The sequence below is a fragment of the Sander lucioperca genome, chromosome 24 (assembly GCF_008315115.2).
Source record: "Sander lucioperca isolate FBNREF2018 chromosome 24, SLUC_FBN_1.2, whole genome shotgun sequence".
Lineage (NCBI taxonomy): Eukaryota > Metazoa > Chordata > Actinopteri > Perciformes > Percidae > Sander > Sander lucioperca.
The window spans coordinates 12,520,956-12,538,720 of NC_050196.1; the positions used below are offsets into that span (position 1 = coordinate 12,520,956).

At 42.9% G+C, this 17,765-nt stretch overlaps 1 protein-coding gene and 1 long non-coding RNA gene across 2 annotated transcripts; both read left to right on the plus strand.

Moving 5' to 3' along the window:
* The first annotated feature begins 951 nt into the window (after window positions 1-951).
* Window positions 952-8,579, plus strand: LOC116044443 (XK-related protein 6). The gene is made up of 4 exons (XM_031291603.2): window positions 952-2,193; window positions 5,876-6,072; window positions 6,814-7,231; window positions 7,830-8,579. Exons 1-4 carry the CDS (start codon window positions 1,610-1,612, stop codon window positions 8,332-8,334), a joined length of 1,704 nt encoding a protein of 567 aa, XP_031147463.1. The 5' UTR covers window positions 952-1,609; the 3' UTR covers window positions 8,335-8,579.
* A 1,179-nt stretch (window positions 8,580-9,758) lies between these two features.
* LOC116044445 lies at window positions 9,759-17,583 on the plus strand. Its single transcript, XR_004896667.1, has 3 exons — window positions 9,759-11,207; window positions 11,254-12,537; window positions 17,471-17,583. It is a non-coding gene; the product is annotated as an uncharacterized LOC116044445 (long non-coding RNA).
* Window positions 17,584-17,765: the final 182 nt, after the last annotated feature.

The window sequence follows — 17,765 nt, forward strand, 5'->3', positions numbered from 1 at the left end:
TGATTATATGTGCATTTTGGAAAAATAAATGAAGGGTGTGTGTGTGTGTGTGTGTAAGCGCACTTGTGAGAGGGTGGCTGAGTATGCACGTTTGTGATGTAGTCTGTGTGTGCATGTATTTCTACTTCCATTAAATTACATTACTGAATACATTTTTACAAGAGGAATCACACAATCGTTCATCATTCTTACAAAATCCTTATTTAGTCCGCCCTTCTACTCCTTAAAACTCCTAAATCCACCCCTTCTTCTTTTGTTTGTCCTTCATGCCATTTATCAGGCTTTTCTCATCTTTCCTTCTCTCTTCATCTCTTTTTTGTGGCTCCATCCCTCAAAAATGGCTTCCCTAAATCTTCCAGTCATCCTCTCATGCATTCTTCCTGTCAATCTTGTCATGCTTTGGAACAGCTTCAGCTTGAATAATCTTTTCTCTTTTGCTCTCTCTGTTTCTCTCACATCACCCTTTTCATCCCTCCTCTAATTCCTAAATCCATCCCTCTTCTCTATCCACGGCCTCTTAGCTTTCAGCTCCCTCAGTCCCTACTAGTTTCTCTCACACACAGTGTCCATCCCAGTTTCTCACATTCCTAAATCCTCGCCTCTATATCTCCCTGCTAGGTAAGCAGGGATCACACACACTGCAAACACACATTATGTTTTGGCTGATTAGGCTGGCAGAGCCACAGGGCAGTAAGCCCACTGTAGGGAATGATGGGGTGGGTGGATGGAGAGTGTGAGGGAGAAAGAGAGAGGTGGGAAGTGCAGAATAAGCATTGGGTGGAGGGGAATATGAAAAGAGGATGATGATTGAGGGAGTGATGAATGCCACACGGTGGGAATCTCATTTGTGAAACTGATTTCACAGCTCCTATAGGCTACTAAGTATTGCAAAACCAAAAATATTTGAATGCGCGTGCACGTGCGCATGCCCGCGTGCAGATGTGAATTCGGGGTTGAGGTTCTTATCCGGTAGAGGGCGGAGTATGAGAGAGAAGTGAAGATCGGGGAATCTGGAGCTGCAGAGGGCTGGAGCTGCGGAAAGGAGCGGATAGGCTGCAGCGGATGCCGGGTACCTGCAGCCTGAGTGCGGTCGGGATGAAAGGCAGGAGTCGGGGGTCCACCGGTTGACTGAACAGGAAGGCTTGTATTAGCACGAGTCGTGGTTTGAGAGACTAGTCTGGTGTCCGGTGCGCGCCCACACACACACACACACACACACACACGCATCCACACTCTCAGTAGCCTACGTCTTAAGAACAGCGGGAGATGCATTACGTCATAGCCTCCCGTTGCCCTAGATGACCGCGCGCGCAGGACGGGATGATGCAGGGCTGCTGGACTAGAACAGGAAAGGATTCCACTGCTGCTCGCGAGCGCCCGGTGGCTGTGTCTCTACTGGACGAGGAAGAAGGGGAGCCGCCGTCGCGTGGCCGCTGGCGCTGATGGCTCCCCGCGCCCCAAGCGGGAAAGAGACACAGCAGTCGTCGCGGCGCGAGAGGGAAGGGGACAGCAGGTATCTGGGAAGTGACGTGGTATCCGCGCCCCACGAGAAAGCACAACGGTGCGGTTGTCGTGCATTTCGCAGGAGGGCAGGAGCGGGAAGGGGAACATGGCCGCGCAGTCGGACGGCGGGAAAGCCGGTGTCGGGTGCGGCGGCGGTTTCGCCCAGCTGTACGATGTTGACGGCGAGGAGCCGATGGACTCTGCCGCGATCCACATCTGTCAGTGCTGCCGCACCTCCGCTTGCTACTGGGGCTGCCGCTCAGCCTGCCTCGGCTCTCTGCTCGGCGGGGGCCAGCCTATCGGAGGGGTCGGCATCCGGGAGACTCACTGCCCGCCCCGGGAGCAGCTGTGGCTGGACTGCCTCTGGATCATCCTCGCCCTCCTCGTCTTCTTCTGGGACGTTGGCACGGATCTGTGCCTGGCGATGGACTACTATCAGAGACAGGACTACCTCTGGTTCGGCCTCACTCTCTTCTTCGTGCTGGTGCCGTCTGTGCTGGTCCAGATTCTGAGTTTCCGCTGGTTCGTGCAGGACTACACCGGTGGGGGGCTCGGCGAAGTGGAGGGGCTGACCAAGCGGGGCGCGGTGGCGCTGGGGTGCCTTTATCCCGGCAGGGACCGCCTGCAGCTGGCCACCATCTGGCTGTGGCAGGCCACCATACACATCCTCCAGCTGGGACAAGTGTGGAGGTAGGGTGGGGGGCACAAACAACAACACACACTTGATCCTAACCTGTCACCACACTCCCTCCCTTTATCTCCCAATTTAATTCAAAGGGACTTTATTGGCATGAAAGTTTCAATAACAATGTGGTCAAAGCATCAAAATACAATGTATCCAAATATTCGGACAATAGCCTATACAATAGGCTACACCAGTAGGCCTAATATGACAATTATAACAATTAGGCTCAATTAGTTAATGAAATAAACTCAATTTAATCTTCCTCTTTTTCACACAATATGTTTCTTACACACACACTTAATGTTGCTAATGGGTAGAGTGGCATGTCTACTCAATGTAGCTAGAAGAAAGCTAAGCCCACTTCACACTGACAGGCAGAGGAAGAGTAAGAGAAAAACAGCGAAAGGCCTCCCCAGCACTTCAGTTACTATCTGGGACTGACAGACCTATATTAAGAGAGACAGTCCGGCAGTGAGAGGGACACAGAAAGAAAGACAGACAGAGAGACAGTGATCCCACTTTCAAAGAATGTGACTTTCACACTCCATAGCTCTGGTATATTAACTAAAGATAATATATTAGACACATCCACAGCGTGTTTTAAGGACCGACCGAAACGCTGTCCATGGTGCTGAAAATATGTTCAGCACCATGGACAGCGTCTCAGTCGGAGTCCTTTACTTTAGTTGAAGAACAGAGAAATCAGGGCTGTGTGTGTGCACATTTGGTTATGCACATGTGCGTGTGTGCTCATGTGTCCGTGTCAGCGTGTGTGTGACCAGTGGAAAAACGGTGTCATGGCCCTTCTCATGGGAGTCAGCATGCATGGAGAGTACAAAGAGGAAAAGCATCTGTGTTTCTGGCAACACCTCTCCCTTTCTATCTCACTCTCTATCTCCCTCTCTCCCTCTCTTTCTCTCTCTTTCTTTCTCTCTCTCTCTCTCTCTCTCTCTCTCTCTCTCTCTCTCTCTCTCTCTCTCTCTCTCTCTCTCACACACACACACACACACACACACACACACACACACACACACACACACTTGGTCAAGGGTAGGTGCTAATTGTAGTGCTAAAAGCACTGCTGGGAAAAAACAGAAACACACATGGACCCTTTTGCTCCTATGCGCACACACACACACACACACACACACACACACACTTTGTATTGCAACTGTAGGCTTTTGTGTGTGCTAGCTTGTCTCCAGCCTCCTAGCCCTCTATGCAAGGACAGTGTTCACTCTCATTCCCTCCCCCTCTCTCCAAGAAGACTCCTTAATGGTGTCCACTTGCCTCAAGCCGGGTGAGCAGCAGGGAGAGTAGAGTGATGATTGTGTGTGTGAGTGTGTTTACATCCTGCTGTGCTACTCAGCTCCTCTGCTTTGGCCTCTCTGTGGTTGTAGGGTTAAATCAACCCTTACACACACACATACTCACAGACACACACATAGACTCTACCTCCATGCACCCCACCCAGTAATCACCCCCTCAGCCAGCAGAATGGACTCTCCCACCTGGAGGAAGTGGAGAGGCAAGATAAGGAAGAAGAAGAAGGGGAGGGGGTGAGGATGTTTGTAGTTGAGGAAATGGTACAGCCTGATTGAGACAGATCGCTTAGAGATGGAGAGGCTGTGAAGTGAAGTAGGGGTGGGGAAGGAGAAGGAGGGGGAAGAAAAGGTTGCACATACACAATGTGTAAATGGGGGGAGGGGAGTAGAAAAGAGCGAAAGCAGAGAGGGAAAAGAAGGAGTGGGAGTGAGAGTGGTGGGGGTAGGGTGGAGGGGTGTAAGATCTTCTGAATGCAGTACAATACATATGGTTGGTATCCCTCCGTGTTAAGGCATTAAGTGGCTCTCAGGGCCGCCTGCCACGCTGCACAGTAAAGCCTCAATCCCTAACCTGAACGTAAATGCAAGGACTTCCTGTTTACAGATTTTAAAAAAGCCAATCAAATTGTGCCGGTTATTTATCCTTTATTGTTCTGAGTCAAGGACAAACAGCATTTTGCTGTTTGTATCTTATTGTAAAGCTACATAATCCATTCATTTGGCTTGAAATGGTTTGTTCAGAAGCATTAACATATTTGAAGAATAGGACAATTACTGGAATTGTTGGGTCTTTGTAAATTATAGTGTATGGTCTAGACCGATCCTGTCTGTAAAGTGTCTTGAGATAACTCTTGTTATGATTTGATAATATATATAAAATTGAATTGAATTGACAATAAGGATAGGTTGGAATATATGGGATGGCCCTCACCCCAGAGTGTCCATCAAAACACAGGATGTCAGGGTGGATAACTTTCACTCTTCAAGTCAATAGCATACAGCAAAGCAAGCCCACGTGTATTATCTCTACAAAAGGAAAATATGAAAAAAACATTAACAATGCAGTGAAAATTCTAGAAATTGTCAGCATACTGTATGACCATAACTAGTTAACCCTGTTAACAGTCCACTTTCCTCTATCCTCACCGTGCCACTAGATCGTTAATTTGCCAGAAGCCCTCCCATGACTGGTAGCCCACGTGCCTGCTCAATCCCAGCATCTGCATTAAGCCAGACATGATGTGAACATAAAGTGGTGTGCATGCACACGTAGGCATGTTCCTATGGATGGTGCATAATTTATGTTTTGTGAATTAAGCTTGTATGTTTCAAACCAGATGGCTGTAATAGCCGTACATGCAGAGTCATGCATAATGTAGGAACACATGCACACATGCCATGACACCGATGAACGTGTAATAGTAGCAATGCATCTCACAGGGAAGCAGGAGGATATCGTTAGAGTACATTTGCATACATGTAGATATACACATAGATGCACACGCACGCACGCACACACACACACACACACACACACACACACACACACACACACACTCTGTGAGTGCCCTTAGGTATTTTAATTGCAATCACTGCCTACATCCCACCCACATGTACTGTAGTTTTGCACATCTAGAAATTCACTCAGTATGTATGGATCAGAATTTTGTCATGGCTGTTTTTTCATAAAGAGGTTCTATCAACAATCAGACCAACCTAAAAATATTTGTATAAGTTCAGTAGGGCTATATATTGATATTTGTCAATTCATAATCATCCAGATATCTGTCATTGTACCATGTGCATTAGGGCTACAACTATTGACTATTGCTATCATTAATTAATCTGTTGATCGTTTTCCTGAAAATAGTGAAAATGGCCCCTGGCTATAGCCAATGGCTATAATTTATAGAGGTAAGATATTAAAATTGCTTTTTTGTAATCCAACAAACATGCCAAATCAAAAGATATTCAGGTAAATATCATATATGATGACGAAAAGCAAATGTTCAGTATTAATGTTTGAGAAAATGACTGAAACGATCGATTATTAAAACAGTAGCCGATAGTAGCCAATTCATTTTCTGCCAATCGACTAATCGATTAATCAACTAATCGTTTCAAACCCATTTTGCATCGCTGTTTATCAGGTGAAGTTAATCTATCAGATTATTATTTTATGAAGGATTAATGATAGTAGTAGAATCAGTGATCTTTTTAAAACAAAAGTTACAAGCAGGCAAAAGACAGAATTAGTGAGAAAGAAAATAATCAAAAAATGGCATTGAGGATAAAAACAAAGAGACTCAAAAAATGTATAGTGTTTTTATTAATCAGCGCTCTTACATCTGACCCCCTGCAGGTACATCAGGACGCTGTACCTGGGCATCATGTCGCGTCGGCAGAAGGAGCACCAGCGCCGCTGGTACTGGGCCATGATGTTCGAGTACGCAGACGTCAACATGCTGCGGCTGCTGGAGACTTTCCTGGAGTCTGCACCTCAGCTGGTCCTGCAGCTCTGCATCATGATCCAGGAGAACCGAGCAGAGACGCTGCAGTGTAGGTGGAGCACGGACTATACTGGATGGACTGACTTCAGTTCTTCAGACTAACAACAGCTACATGCCACATTAACAAACATAAAGCCATGGTTTCATGGAGCCCACAAAGCACATACAAATCCACAACTGCACACATAGTAATTAGCAATTTGCACACATCATGCTCAGTAATTTGTGGCTGCAAATGGTGCTGCATTTGGATTTCCACAGTGCTTTTTTTGTTCAGGAAGTCCTAGAAAGAAAGCACAATCACAGGTGTCAGGGAGATGTGCTAGCCAAACTCCATCAGCCTCCTCTTCCTTATTCATCCATGAAATGTATCATCTAGGCGGCCACCCACTGGTGTTATTCATCTCTATCACTCTGGAGTTTTGGGACACATTCTACTTGTACTATTCTAATGCAAATATGTGACTAGTGCAGTGCAGGGGGTGGATGCGCACAGCAGCTGGGACATTAAAAATAACTTCATATTTCAGACTCATACGATTAGGCATCATTACTAAATGCTTCTGTCGTGTCACACATTACTTCTTACTTAAGGATGTGCTCACATGATTACACAAAACACCCCCATTGACTCATAATAATCTTGTGCCCATGTACTTTTTGTTTCACGAACCTCGTTTCTACTTTGTTCTGATTGATTCACTCAGAGAAAAAAAAAATGCATCCACATCATCATCCGCCTCTGTTCTTTTTTTCGCCTCCTGTTACTCTCCTGTGACTCTCTCTGTAGGCATCTCCTCCCTCGGCTCCCTCTTGTCTCTCGCCTGGGTTCTGGCCTCCTACCACAAATTGCTGCGAGATTCTCGTGACGACCAGCGCAGCATGAGCTACCGCGGGGCGCTGCTGCACCTCTTCTGGCGCCTCTTCACCATCTCGTCCCGCGTCCTCTCGCTTGCCCTCTTCGCCTCCCTCTTCCACATTTACTTTGGCATCTTTGTAGTGGTTCACTGGTGCGCCATGGCCTTCTGGGTGGTGCACGGAGGCACCGACTTCTGTATGTCCAAGTGGGAGGAGGTGCTCTTCAACATGGTGGTTGGCATCGTCTACATCTTCTGCTGGTTTAATGTGAAGGAGGGCCGGACGCGGTACAGAATGGTGACGTACTACATCGTGGTGTTGGCCGAGAACACCATCCTCACTGGGCTGTGGTGAGTTAGGTAGCTACATTGGCATTTCTTTGCATCTTGAACCGGGATGCAACTAATGTCATGTTTAATCAAAATTAGAAAGAGAGGTGGAGGTAAAATAACATTTTAAATCAAACTCTTGATAAAAAGCCAGTGCAGAGAGGAATTGGCTAAAACACAGAATGTAGGTATACTGTCGCTGTCGGGCGGAAATCTCATACCCCCATATTTTGTCTTTTTTTATTTTTTTTTCATAAATTAATGCTATTGATCACCCTTTACATCTGTCTGTGGGTTTTACACCTATTTAACCAATGAAAAGTATTAAAAAGAGCTCTTGACTAAATCTCTTAACTCCATTGGATCCTCAAATTGTTGGCAAAGAGTCATAACTCCTCTCCGCCTCCATCTTGCATGAAGTGAACACAGCAGTATATACATACATACAGTATACAATAGCTCAATAAAATGTTTTCAAAATCGCCTTTTTCATTAACAATTTTGGACATACAAGGTTTCCGCCCGACAGCGACAACATGCACTCTAGTCTACACAGAGCACACACACTTAAGTGCACATGCGCACACACACTCACATTAAATTGAACCCCATTCTGCAGGTACGCCTACAGGGACCCAGTGTTGACTGACTCCTATGCTGTCCCAGCGCTGTGCGGCGTCTACCTGACGTTCGCCGGCGGTGTCCTGGTCATGCTGTTGTACTACGGCTTCCTGCACCCTGCCACTGCCCACCTCCAACCAAGCCCTGCCTCGTCCTGCTGCGCCCAGCTGCTCTGGGGTCTCCCCCTCCCCCCGTCAGCCCCGCCAACCGCCCCACCCACCCCCGCCCACATGACCAAGTCACAGACGGAAGAGGATGTGGCCGAGACGTGTCTTCCCGTCTTCCAGGTGAGGTCGGCGCCCATCACCTCCAAGCCAGAGGGCCCACTGATAAAGATCGACATGCCCAGGAAGCGTTATCCGGCATGGGACGCCCACTATGTAGACAGGCGCCTGCGGAGGACTATAAACATCCTGCAGTACATAACGCCGGCCGCTGTGGGCATCCGCTACCGTGACGGACCCCTGCTGTATGAACTGTTGCAGTATGAGTCCTCACTCTGACACACACACACACACACACACACACACACACACACACACACACACACACACAAACATCAGTACAGCTAAGCACATATGCACCATCAAAAAAGACATGTATGTACACATGGATGTTCAGATTTAGAAACACATTCTCACACCACACAATGTCGCACTTGATGTAAGCACACAGACACAAAAGCAATCTGTCACAATTTTATGCGCGCGTGCACACGCACACACACGCACGCGCGCGCGCACACACACACACACACACACACACACACACACACACACACACACACACACACACACACACACACCTTGCGGGCACCTACAACCTGTGAGTCCCATGGCCATGACTCAACAAGCTGCTTCAGCGCGAGTCCATCTCTTTCTCTCCTCTATCTTTCTAACTCCTCTGATCACTCGTCATCTGTTCTCATTGATTTAATATCACACGTTTGCTCTCCGCTGTGAAGAAAAAACAAAATATTGAAAAAGGAGCGCAGTTTTACTTCGGAGTCTTTGACCACCGCATGCCGTTTATGTTGCGTCGCTCACACTTTCACGGGTTTCAGTAGAATAAAAAGAAGTGACACAAAGAAAGAACAAATGTCACTTTTAATAAAAGGAGTTCGTGAACGTGTTGTCGTTAGTCTTGTCAAAAGGTAGTGTATATATTTTCTATGTACAGAAAGGATGTTTTTTATGTACCGTTACGTTGTTGCCGAATGGGGACAAAGCAGTTGGACACATCGGTTTTGGGGGTTGGTTGACAAGGTTACCAGGGAGAGTAGCAGAGCATGATGGGAAAGATGGAGACAGAGAGGGTATGGTATTTAATGAGCACTCAAACAATTTCACTTAAAGTTAAAGTTGCGCTACAGAAATAGTTTCACATTTTGGGAAATATACATATTCGTTTTCTTGCCAGAGTTAGATGAGAAGATCTTTCTCTCTTGTGTCTATACACTAAATATGAAGCTAGAGCCAGGAGTAGATTAGCTTAGCTTAGATGCTAGCCTGTCTACGTTCAAAGTTAAAGAAAGGAGAGATGAAAGACTGGTATCTAGGGCTGCAACTAACGATTATTTTCATAGTCGATTAATCTGTTGATTATTTTCTCGATTAATCGATTAGTTGTTTGGTCTCTAAAATGTCAGAAAATGGTGAAAAATGTAGATCTGTGTTTCCCAAAAGCCCAAGATGACGTCCTCAAATGTCTTGTTTTGTCCACAACTCAAAGATATTCAGTTTACTGTCACAGAGGAGAGAAGAAACTAGAAAATATTCACATTTAAGAAGCTGGAATCAAAGAATTTTTACTTTTGTCTTAAAAAAAAATTACTCAAACCGACTAATCAATTATCAAAATAGTTGGCGATTAATTTAAAAGTTGACAACTAATCGATTAAATCGATTAATCTTTGCAGCTCTACTGGTATCAATCCTCATCTAACTCTCAGCCAGAAAGCCAATAAGCATATTTCCCAAAATGTCAAACTATTTCTGTAAGCATGCCAACAATTAAGCATACACTGTGTTATGTGACAGCTGCAACATTAACGCTAAAAGTGAGAACATGAGAAGTTGTAGCAAGACCCAATACCTCCTGAATGGCTGCCAATGTGCAACTAAAAGATTACTGTGCCAAAATGAAAATGTGCATTGGAAGAATTAATTTCCTGTCTGAAATATACTTCAAAACAAAACTAGCTACATCGGTTATGCTGTTTTGTAAACATTACAAATCTACAGGCCATATACTTAAAAAAAATATTTTTATTGGTAAGAGGCCTGTCTGTTGTAGTCCCTTTCTCTCACTCAACACCTTGTATGCTTAGGTGTTAGCATGAAGCTAGAGCTGAAGATCTACTGAGGACAGATGGATGATTTTAATGCTACAGTTCTTATTGCTAAACATGTACACTAGTCAATGTGCCAATCTCTTTCCATCTCCAAAATTGTAAAGTCAAACAGAAGAATCCAAAACACAGTGGCACCATCATCTTATAGATAAACGCCCATGTTAGTGGAATAAGTGTTAACTGTCTGCTGTATGGTTATATCATAAATATCAGCGAATACAGGAAGGAACATAAGGCAGTACATGCTGTTCACACTGTTTTTCTACATGTGTATGCTGTTTAGGGTTCCAGTAGTTCATCTCCATCATTTTCTGCTATCCTGTGGGTTAGATTTTCTTTAGTTATTCTGTTGGTTTACCTTGCTAGGCAATGACAAAAATGAGAAATCGTCTCCAAATTTTCAACTGAAAGAGCGAATGCATTTTGCAGTTATTTTTGTCTATGTCTAATACTACATTTTCCTGTGTGTGATTTCTAAATCATGTTGATCCCACACTAACAGGGTGCTGCCACTGAAGCTGATATAAAACAGTTTTGGACTTTAATCGTCACAACCCTCTCAATGACTTGTCTCCTCCTGTAACGAGTCCAATACCAACTCCTCCAAATCCACCCACGGCTGAGCTATGAGCTCAGTATTTATTTTTTTGGTTTGTTTATCCCTTTAATCCAAGCTGTTACATTGGCAGGCGACAACAAATTAGGCGAGATATCAGTCATCAGCCCGTCGACACGCCATCAGGGGGCCACCTAACACCGTGTTGCGAGTGTTTGCAAGGTAGTGAAAGTGTTTTTGCTGTCCTACCTTTTCTCCCGTCCCACGTCAGCGGTACAGCAGGCGAAACCCAGCCATTAGACATTTCCGATGGTGCGGTTACAAAAGATGAACACAAACACACACATGCTTCTTATTATAGCTGCTTTCCAAGAGCATCGAGCAGGTGAACGAGAAAGATATTGCATTTGTTAAAAAGGGGTACGTCAACATTTTGGGGGGGCAATTTTTGCCTCTCATTTTTCCTTGTGCAGGTGTGTCAAATTGTAGGAAAAAAAAAATCTTTTATCAAAGGCCATTGAAACTAAGGTTGAAAGCAAGCTTGTTTTCAATGAGTACAATTGGCCATCAAATGAGCAGATCCATCAGTGCTTGAAAGCAAATGGCAAGAAACAACAAAGCAACTTTGATGGTCTGGCAGGGAATGAATGGAACTGGGCCAGTATATAAACTGAGAGGCTGATGAGGTGTGGGAGTGGGAACAGGTGTGTAGATGGCTGGGGCAGTCAGGTGATGGGGAAAGGAGGGAAAGTCTAAATCTGGTGATGGATGAAGAGGCCTAAGGAATAGGGAATGTGGCTGGAGAGGAGGGAGAGAGATATGTTGTTTTCTATCATTATGAATATATTGAATCCTTATTTTGGGATTTTTAACTGTTATAGACCAGTGGTTGTCTTTTTGGCTTGTGATCCCCTAAAAGAGTACTCTCTACCAATTTAGCTTTACACTCCTTTAACATTGTTGGACTCACAATAGACAGTTAAAAAACAAACATCTAAATCGATGCAGCAGAATCAGACATATTGTCTATTTTGTTACACGTATTGTATGTATGTCTGGTGAGCCAAAGAAAAATTTCCACCTTGGTGGACATTAAAGATTTATTCTATTCTATTCTATTCTATTCTTCTTCTCCCTAAGATTTATCTTGTGACCCTTACTGGCGTCTCTACCCCCTGGTTGGCAACCACTGTAATAGACTAAATAATGAATCCATTGATCTAAAAAATGATCAACTGATTAAATAATCATGATAATAATTTTTAAAACATTTTTCAGCCAAATGTGGCAGGTGAAAAAGGAGACTACAACACCAAAAATGTTGACGTATCCCTTAAAGTTTGACCAACGTGAACAAAGAGTAAGCTTACATTACTTTTCCGTGGTGCTAGCCGATAAAAAAAAAAAAAGAGAACATCTGTTACTTTGCTGCAAGCTAAATTCAGAAGGTGCAAACGCGCAACAGAAGCAGCAGCATCGGTGTTCATATGGTGCAACGCGCTCAAGTTACGGAGTCAATTGGTTGCTAATCCTACTTCATATGGTGCAAATATGAAACACACATGTACTTATGGTGCAATAAGGGCAGATTGTCTCTTTAAATTCTATGGTGCATCTTGAGTACTGCCTTCAGTTGCCGGCCAAGGCTGTGCCAAAGGCTCCGTCCAAATGGACAACTGCTCTTCCTGTCCTGCAAGAGCTATGCAAGTCTCCAACGCAAGGAGATGTGCTTAGTGTACATGCTCACAACACGCATACACACACACACACACACACACACACACACACACACACATGGTTTTCCTCCACAGCAGGGAGATATGCTTAGTACACACAGTGAAAAGTAGTCTAACATGGGTAGTATAATATGGGTTGTGTCCCTACCTCACTACTTGAACACACACACACACACACATACAATCACACACTAATGTCCAATAATCCCTTACCCCTTTATAATTTGGGAACAATATTCATATGGTGCTATTATGCTGGATGGGTTTTGTATTGTCGTGGTGACAGTGGAATGAAGAATTTAGCCAAATATGTTTCGAGTGTTTCACATTCAGATTGATTGAATCGTGTAATTCAATCAATCTGGGTTTCCTCAAGTAGAGAGTGAACATAAAAACAGCAACACCTTCTGTCTCTGAGAGTGACACATAAAAGCAACAATGCCTTATCTGCTCGACAGAACTGGAGGTGGACTATTATTTATTTTTTTAGATATCCGAGTCATGGTTAAAGATAAACTTTAGGACTTTAGGAATTTTATGGTTTCCTCTAATGTGGATGTGAACATTCACTGTACATTAAGCATGGGTTAGAGCGTGTCAGAGCACAGAAATCGAAGAACAGCATACTGTGTTAGCACGAAAAAAACGAATATGTGACATTTAGAGAATACAGTCAAACATTTTCTGTTCTGATCGTGCTCGTGAATTTCTTGCATGAATGTTTAAGATTTGATGGCACACGTGCTAAGGAAAACAAGTGGTTACTGCAGAGGCTTAAAATGTAGAGTCACAGCTTCGTATGTGCTTCTGGGTTGTTAAAGGGAGATTTACGTTGAGCTCCAGAGCAGCTGTCCCACTAGCTTCTCCCTTGTACTGACCTTTGACCTTTTGACCCAAACCATGGCCCCTTTGCACCTAGCGCTCCAGCCAACCAGAGATCAGGTTTAACACAAATCAGGTCTGACACAACCAAAAAAAATACAGTTCCTTCTTTATACAGAAGTATTCATGTGTGGCAGTCAGACTCGGCTGTAGCCTCATTATCCAACTGCAGGTATCATACCTTCTTACCATCTCCATTTTGTTTTTTAATTCAGACTACCCTTCATATTTGGATCCACACTCTACAGTTGAGTCCGCATGCTACAAATGTAACTTCTTCCTTCACCCAAAAACCCATAGCCTTAGCCAGGCCCACTCTGTATAGACAAATCCAGTCAGTGTTATTGTATGGCTACACATTCACAGCTATGCAAGGTTACAGACAGAAAGGTTCTGGGCTTGGATAACCTTTACAAAAAAAATACCACATCACTGTTCTAATGTGTTGCTTGTTCTTATTTCATTGCCTTTTTTTTCTTTGTTTGCAAACCGTAAAGTGTTAATGTGCAACAATGCAAACTTTTTTCAAACCATTTGTTTACTTTTTGCAACTGTTTCTAATAATTTGGTAATCGTGCACGTCATTTCTATGGACTTAATTTACATTTTTCTCTATCATGTTTGTCTGTTGGTGGGTTCAAATTGGTCGGGAGGGGAGGAAGGGGGGGCAGTGTAATGCATCTTTAGGGAATAATCAGGATGGATGCAACCTCCCGACAAAGGAATGTGGATCTGATTGTGAAAAGTAACACCAGAAAGTTATCTTTTTGTTCTTTGTATAAACACATACATGTTCCACTATCAGGGTCTGCAAAGCATATGAGGCCAGTGGTTAGGCTGCGTGTATGTGTGTGTGTTTGTGTGTGTGTGTGTGTGCACTGTGTGTGTGTCAGTAATGCTTCATATGCTTTTTTTAGCCAAAGGTTTACTTGCTTGGTCCAGAGCTGTGAAATTATCATTACTCGTCATGGTTTCATAGAACTGGAGGCCATACACTAAGCTGTTTCTGATCTCAGACCAGTTTCTACCAGATCTGAGTCCAACGAATTGAAATTGAAATCCTTTTCTTTTAGAAGCGAAGAGTTTTTATTTTTTTATTTTGGCACAAATGTTTAAATTTAAGTCGGAGGAATTTCAGTGGTTTGACTCAGGTGCACAGGGCAGGGTCAAAACTAAACGTTAATGTGGATGTATCTATAAGCTGTACCATGAGCTTTTATTTTGTCGGGGTCATGCTTTTCTACTGTGTTCTTCAGCTTGGAAAAAAAAAAAAGTAGCTTTAGAGATTTCGATGTGCAAAAGTACCTTTTATTTTCTCGTGGTTGGCATTTTGATTGTAAATACCTTTTTCTGGTAATCCTCCTCTGTTGGATCTATGTTCGATGAGTTGGTTAGATGGCTCTTACAAATGTACTGATAGTAAATGTTCTTTATAAATATCCAGAATGTAAGACGAGAGAAGAAAAATACGGCTTCACTGAGACTGTGTTTTCGTAAGAGTCTGTGCCATCGTGTTGTCTCAAGTATAAGCACACTGATATTAGATCTGTAGGCAGGATGAAGCTTTGGGAATGATTCGCCAGACAGCCACAACCAAGCATTAGACCTTTGGACAGAGCCAAGCTAGCCGTTTCCCCCTACTTCCAGTCATTATGCTAAGCTAAGATAACCGCCTCTAGCATCCAATTGAGTGTACATTATTGACAGTGGTATCAATCTTCTCATCTAACTCTCAGCAAGAAAGCAAGTAAGAGTTTTTTTTCCCCAATTCGTCTGACTTTTCTTAATTAGAATGTATTATTTTTAATGCTGTGAGCTCCACAGATGAAATTCCATTCACCTCCTGTATCGGGCGGAGGCAGAAATCTCAGAGACAAATATCTCAAAACCTTGACAAACCAAACCTATCTACATGGCTTTGTACCACTAGATATGTGAGAAATCTGATATTGTCATTTTTGGAAACCAACCCTTTAAGGAAAAATAAGTAAAAGAGCAATTTAGGAGTTGTGTTTGTTAAAATGGACATTTTTGCCTTTGAATGTGAATTAAATAGCTTGACATGATGGTCATATTTGCAGCATGCAGCTACATGTCATTGTCAAACAGTTCAATACATAAGCACATATTTCAAACTTGAGGAAGAAAATGTTCAAAGAGGAACACAAGTTTTGAATCTAATAAAAACAGGGGCTGTCTGGCTGACGTCTCCCGTCTTCACTGTAGAAATGATGGCTGCTGCCATCGACCGTGTTCAAACCGCTCCTGCGTCAGTTCATAAAAACACCATTCAGGAATCTTCTGGTCTTTGGGGGATTTCCAAATTCTCACCGAATGTTTCTGACCAACCACAAAAGAAACGGGAGAGAAACAAGACGAAACATTGTGTATCTCTTGTTTGTCCGTGTATTCTGTGTCTACAATAGTGTTAAAGCATTCTGGGAAAGAGTTGAATGATATTTTCAATGGCTCTACGTGGCCAGCATTAGGAAATGTGTTATTTTTGTTACAATACCTTCTGAAAATAAAGTCTATTTATCTGTGAAGAGACAGAGATTTACAATACAGATGACTACATAGAAATTATGACAGATTTTAAATGATGTAAAAGAGATATAAATGAAAACATGTACAGTTCACTTGGTTTTGAACACAATACAGAAATGTATATGCGTCAGTATTGAGTTTGATTTTATATATTTATCATTTTATTACATTGTAATGTTGTGACTGCAATGGAGAAAAAAAAATTATAAAGGAATATAAATTAATTTTTTCAAATGTGTGTCGCTTTTCCTTTACATCTGGGGACACTTAATGTGAGGTTTTTTTTTTTTTTTTTTTTTTTACATTCTTTTGAATCACAACATAAAAACTCAGATTTTCAAACAACTTTATTTTTTAAAAAAAGTCATTAAACCCCAGGAATCTCTATACAGGCCATGGAGGATTTGCATAGTGCCATTTTTTACACCTCTCAAAACTAGAAAACTCAAAACAGTAACTTTATGGATCAAACACAAATACAGTGGTACAAAGATGCAGTTTACATGCAGCATTTAAAATCACAAACACACATAAATATGATGTTTCTGGGTGTGGAATTGTTCCTCTTCTTGTTTCAGCAGCAAAATGCATACTCACACACACGTGAATAGATGCATGAACACTATATACAGTGCATATCACTAGTACATATATAGTTGGAAGCATGCATGCAGCACTGCATTAAAAGATAAGGCTTTCGATATGAAAAGACCATCCCTATCCTGTTGTGGCACACAGCCTGGAGACCATTGGTTCCTACTGTAGATGTTAACCTTAAAAAACAGGTTGTATCATTCTCAAAAAAAACCTAAATCATTTCCTGAAAAAGCTGGGCACTGTAGTTTTTAGCAAACATTACTCAAAAATGAGGAAATGTGCATTTGCTGGAGACTACTTTTAGCTGTGGATGAATACACATTTGGTGCTCTTGTGCTCTAGTGAGCATGTGGGGCAGCAGGACGGTGTATGGTGGATTGAGTCAATATAAACTACAGTGCCCATGTTACTTATAGTGAAGGAACATGTCACCCAGTGCACCAGTGTGGCTCATTGATGTGTTTTTAATAATTTAATAACTTTTTAACAATGGTGCTCTGGCGCAGAGGAATAAGATATATCAGGCTTTTATACACACACACACACACACACACACACACACACACATACGTTTGTTTCACTATCTTTATGGGGACCCGCCATTGACATAATGCATTCCCTAGCCCCTTACCCTAACCATCACAACTAAATGCCTAACCTTAACCCTTACCCTCACCCTAACCATAACCTAATTCTAACCCTAAAACCAAGTCTTAACCCTCAAACAGCCCTTTAACCTTGTGAGGTCCAGCATTTTGGGCCCCACAAGGCTGTGCAGACCCCACAAGTATACTGTATTCCGGCTTTTGGACCCCACGAATATAGTCACACACACACACACACACACACACACACACACACACACACACACACACACACACACACACACACACACACACACACACACACACACAATTTGTTTGCAGATACATTCATTGTTGGTTTTGGTCTTTTCATAAAGAAAAGAGGCATCAGTAAAAACCTACTCCTAAATGTTTCTTCTATTTTCAAAAACTAGGTGATCCAGTAAGTTACTGTCCTACCCGATGCTAATAATAAACATTATATTGCTTTAATTTTAGGATACAAATCCCAATGTAAAGAAATGTATCTTAAATATCTCATGGAGCATTTGGTGCATCTTAATAATAGTCTTTGGTATCATTTATACTCATGCTGTAAGTACAGAAGGGATACCGTACACACCTTCTTACTGAATAATTTTCATAGAAATCATCCTCTTCCAAACACCATTTCACTTTA

Coding starts and splice junctions, on each gene's coding strand:
- LOC116044443 (XM_031291603.2), top strand. CDS start 1,610: ATGGCCGCGCAGTCGGACGGCGGGAAAGCCGGTGTCGGGTGCGGCGGC. Junction 2,194..5,875: donor CAGCTGGGACAAGTGTGGAG/GTAGGGTGGGGG, acceptor GACCCCCTGCAG/GTACATCAGGACGCTGTACC. Junction 7,232..7,829: donor ACCATCCTCACTGGGCTGTG/GTGAGTTAGGTA, acceptor CCCATTCTGCAG/GTACGCCTACAGGGACCCAG.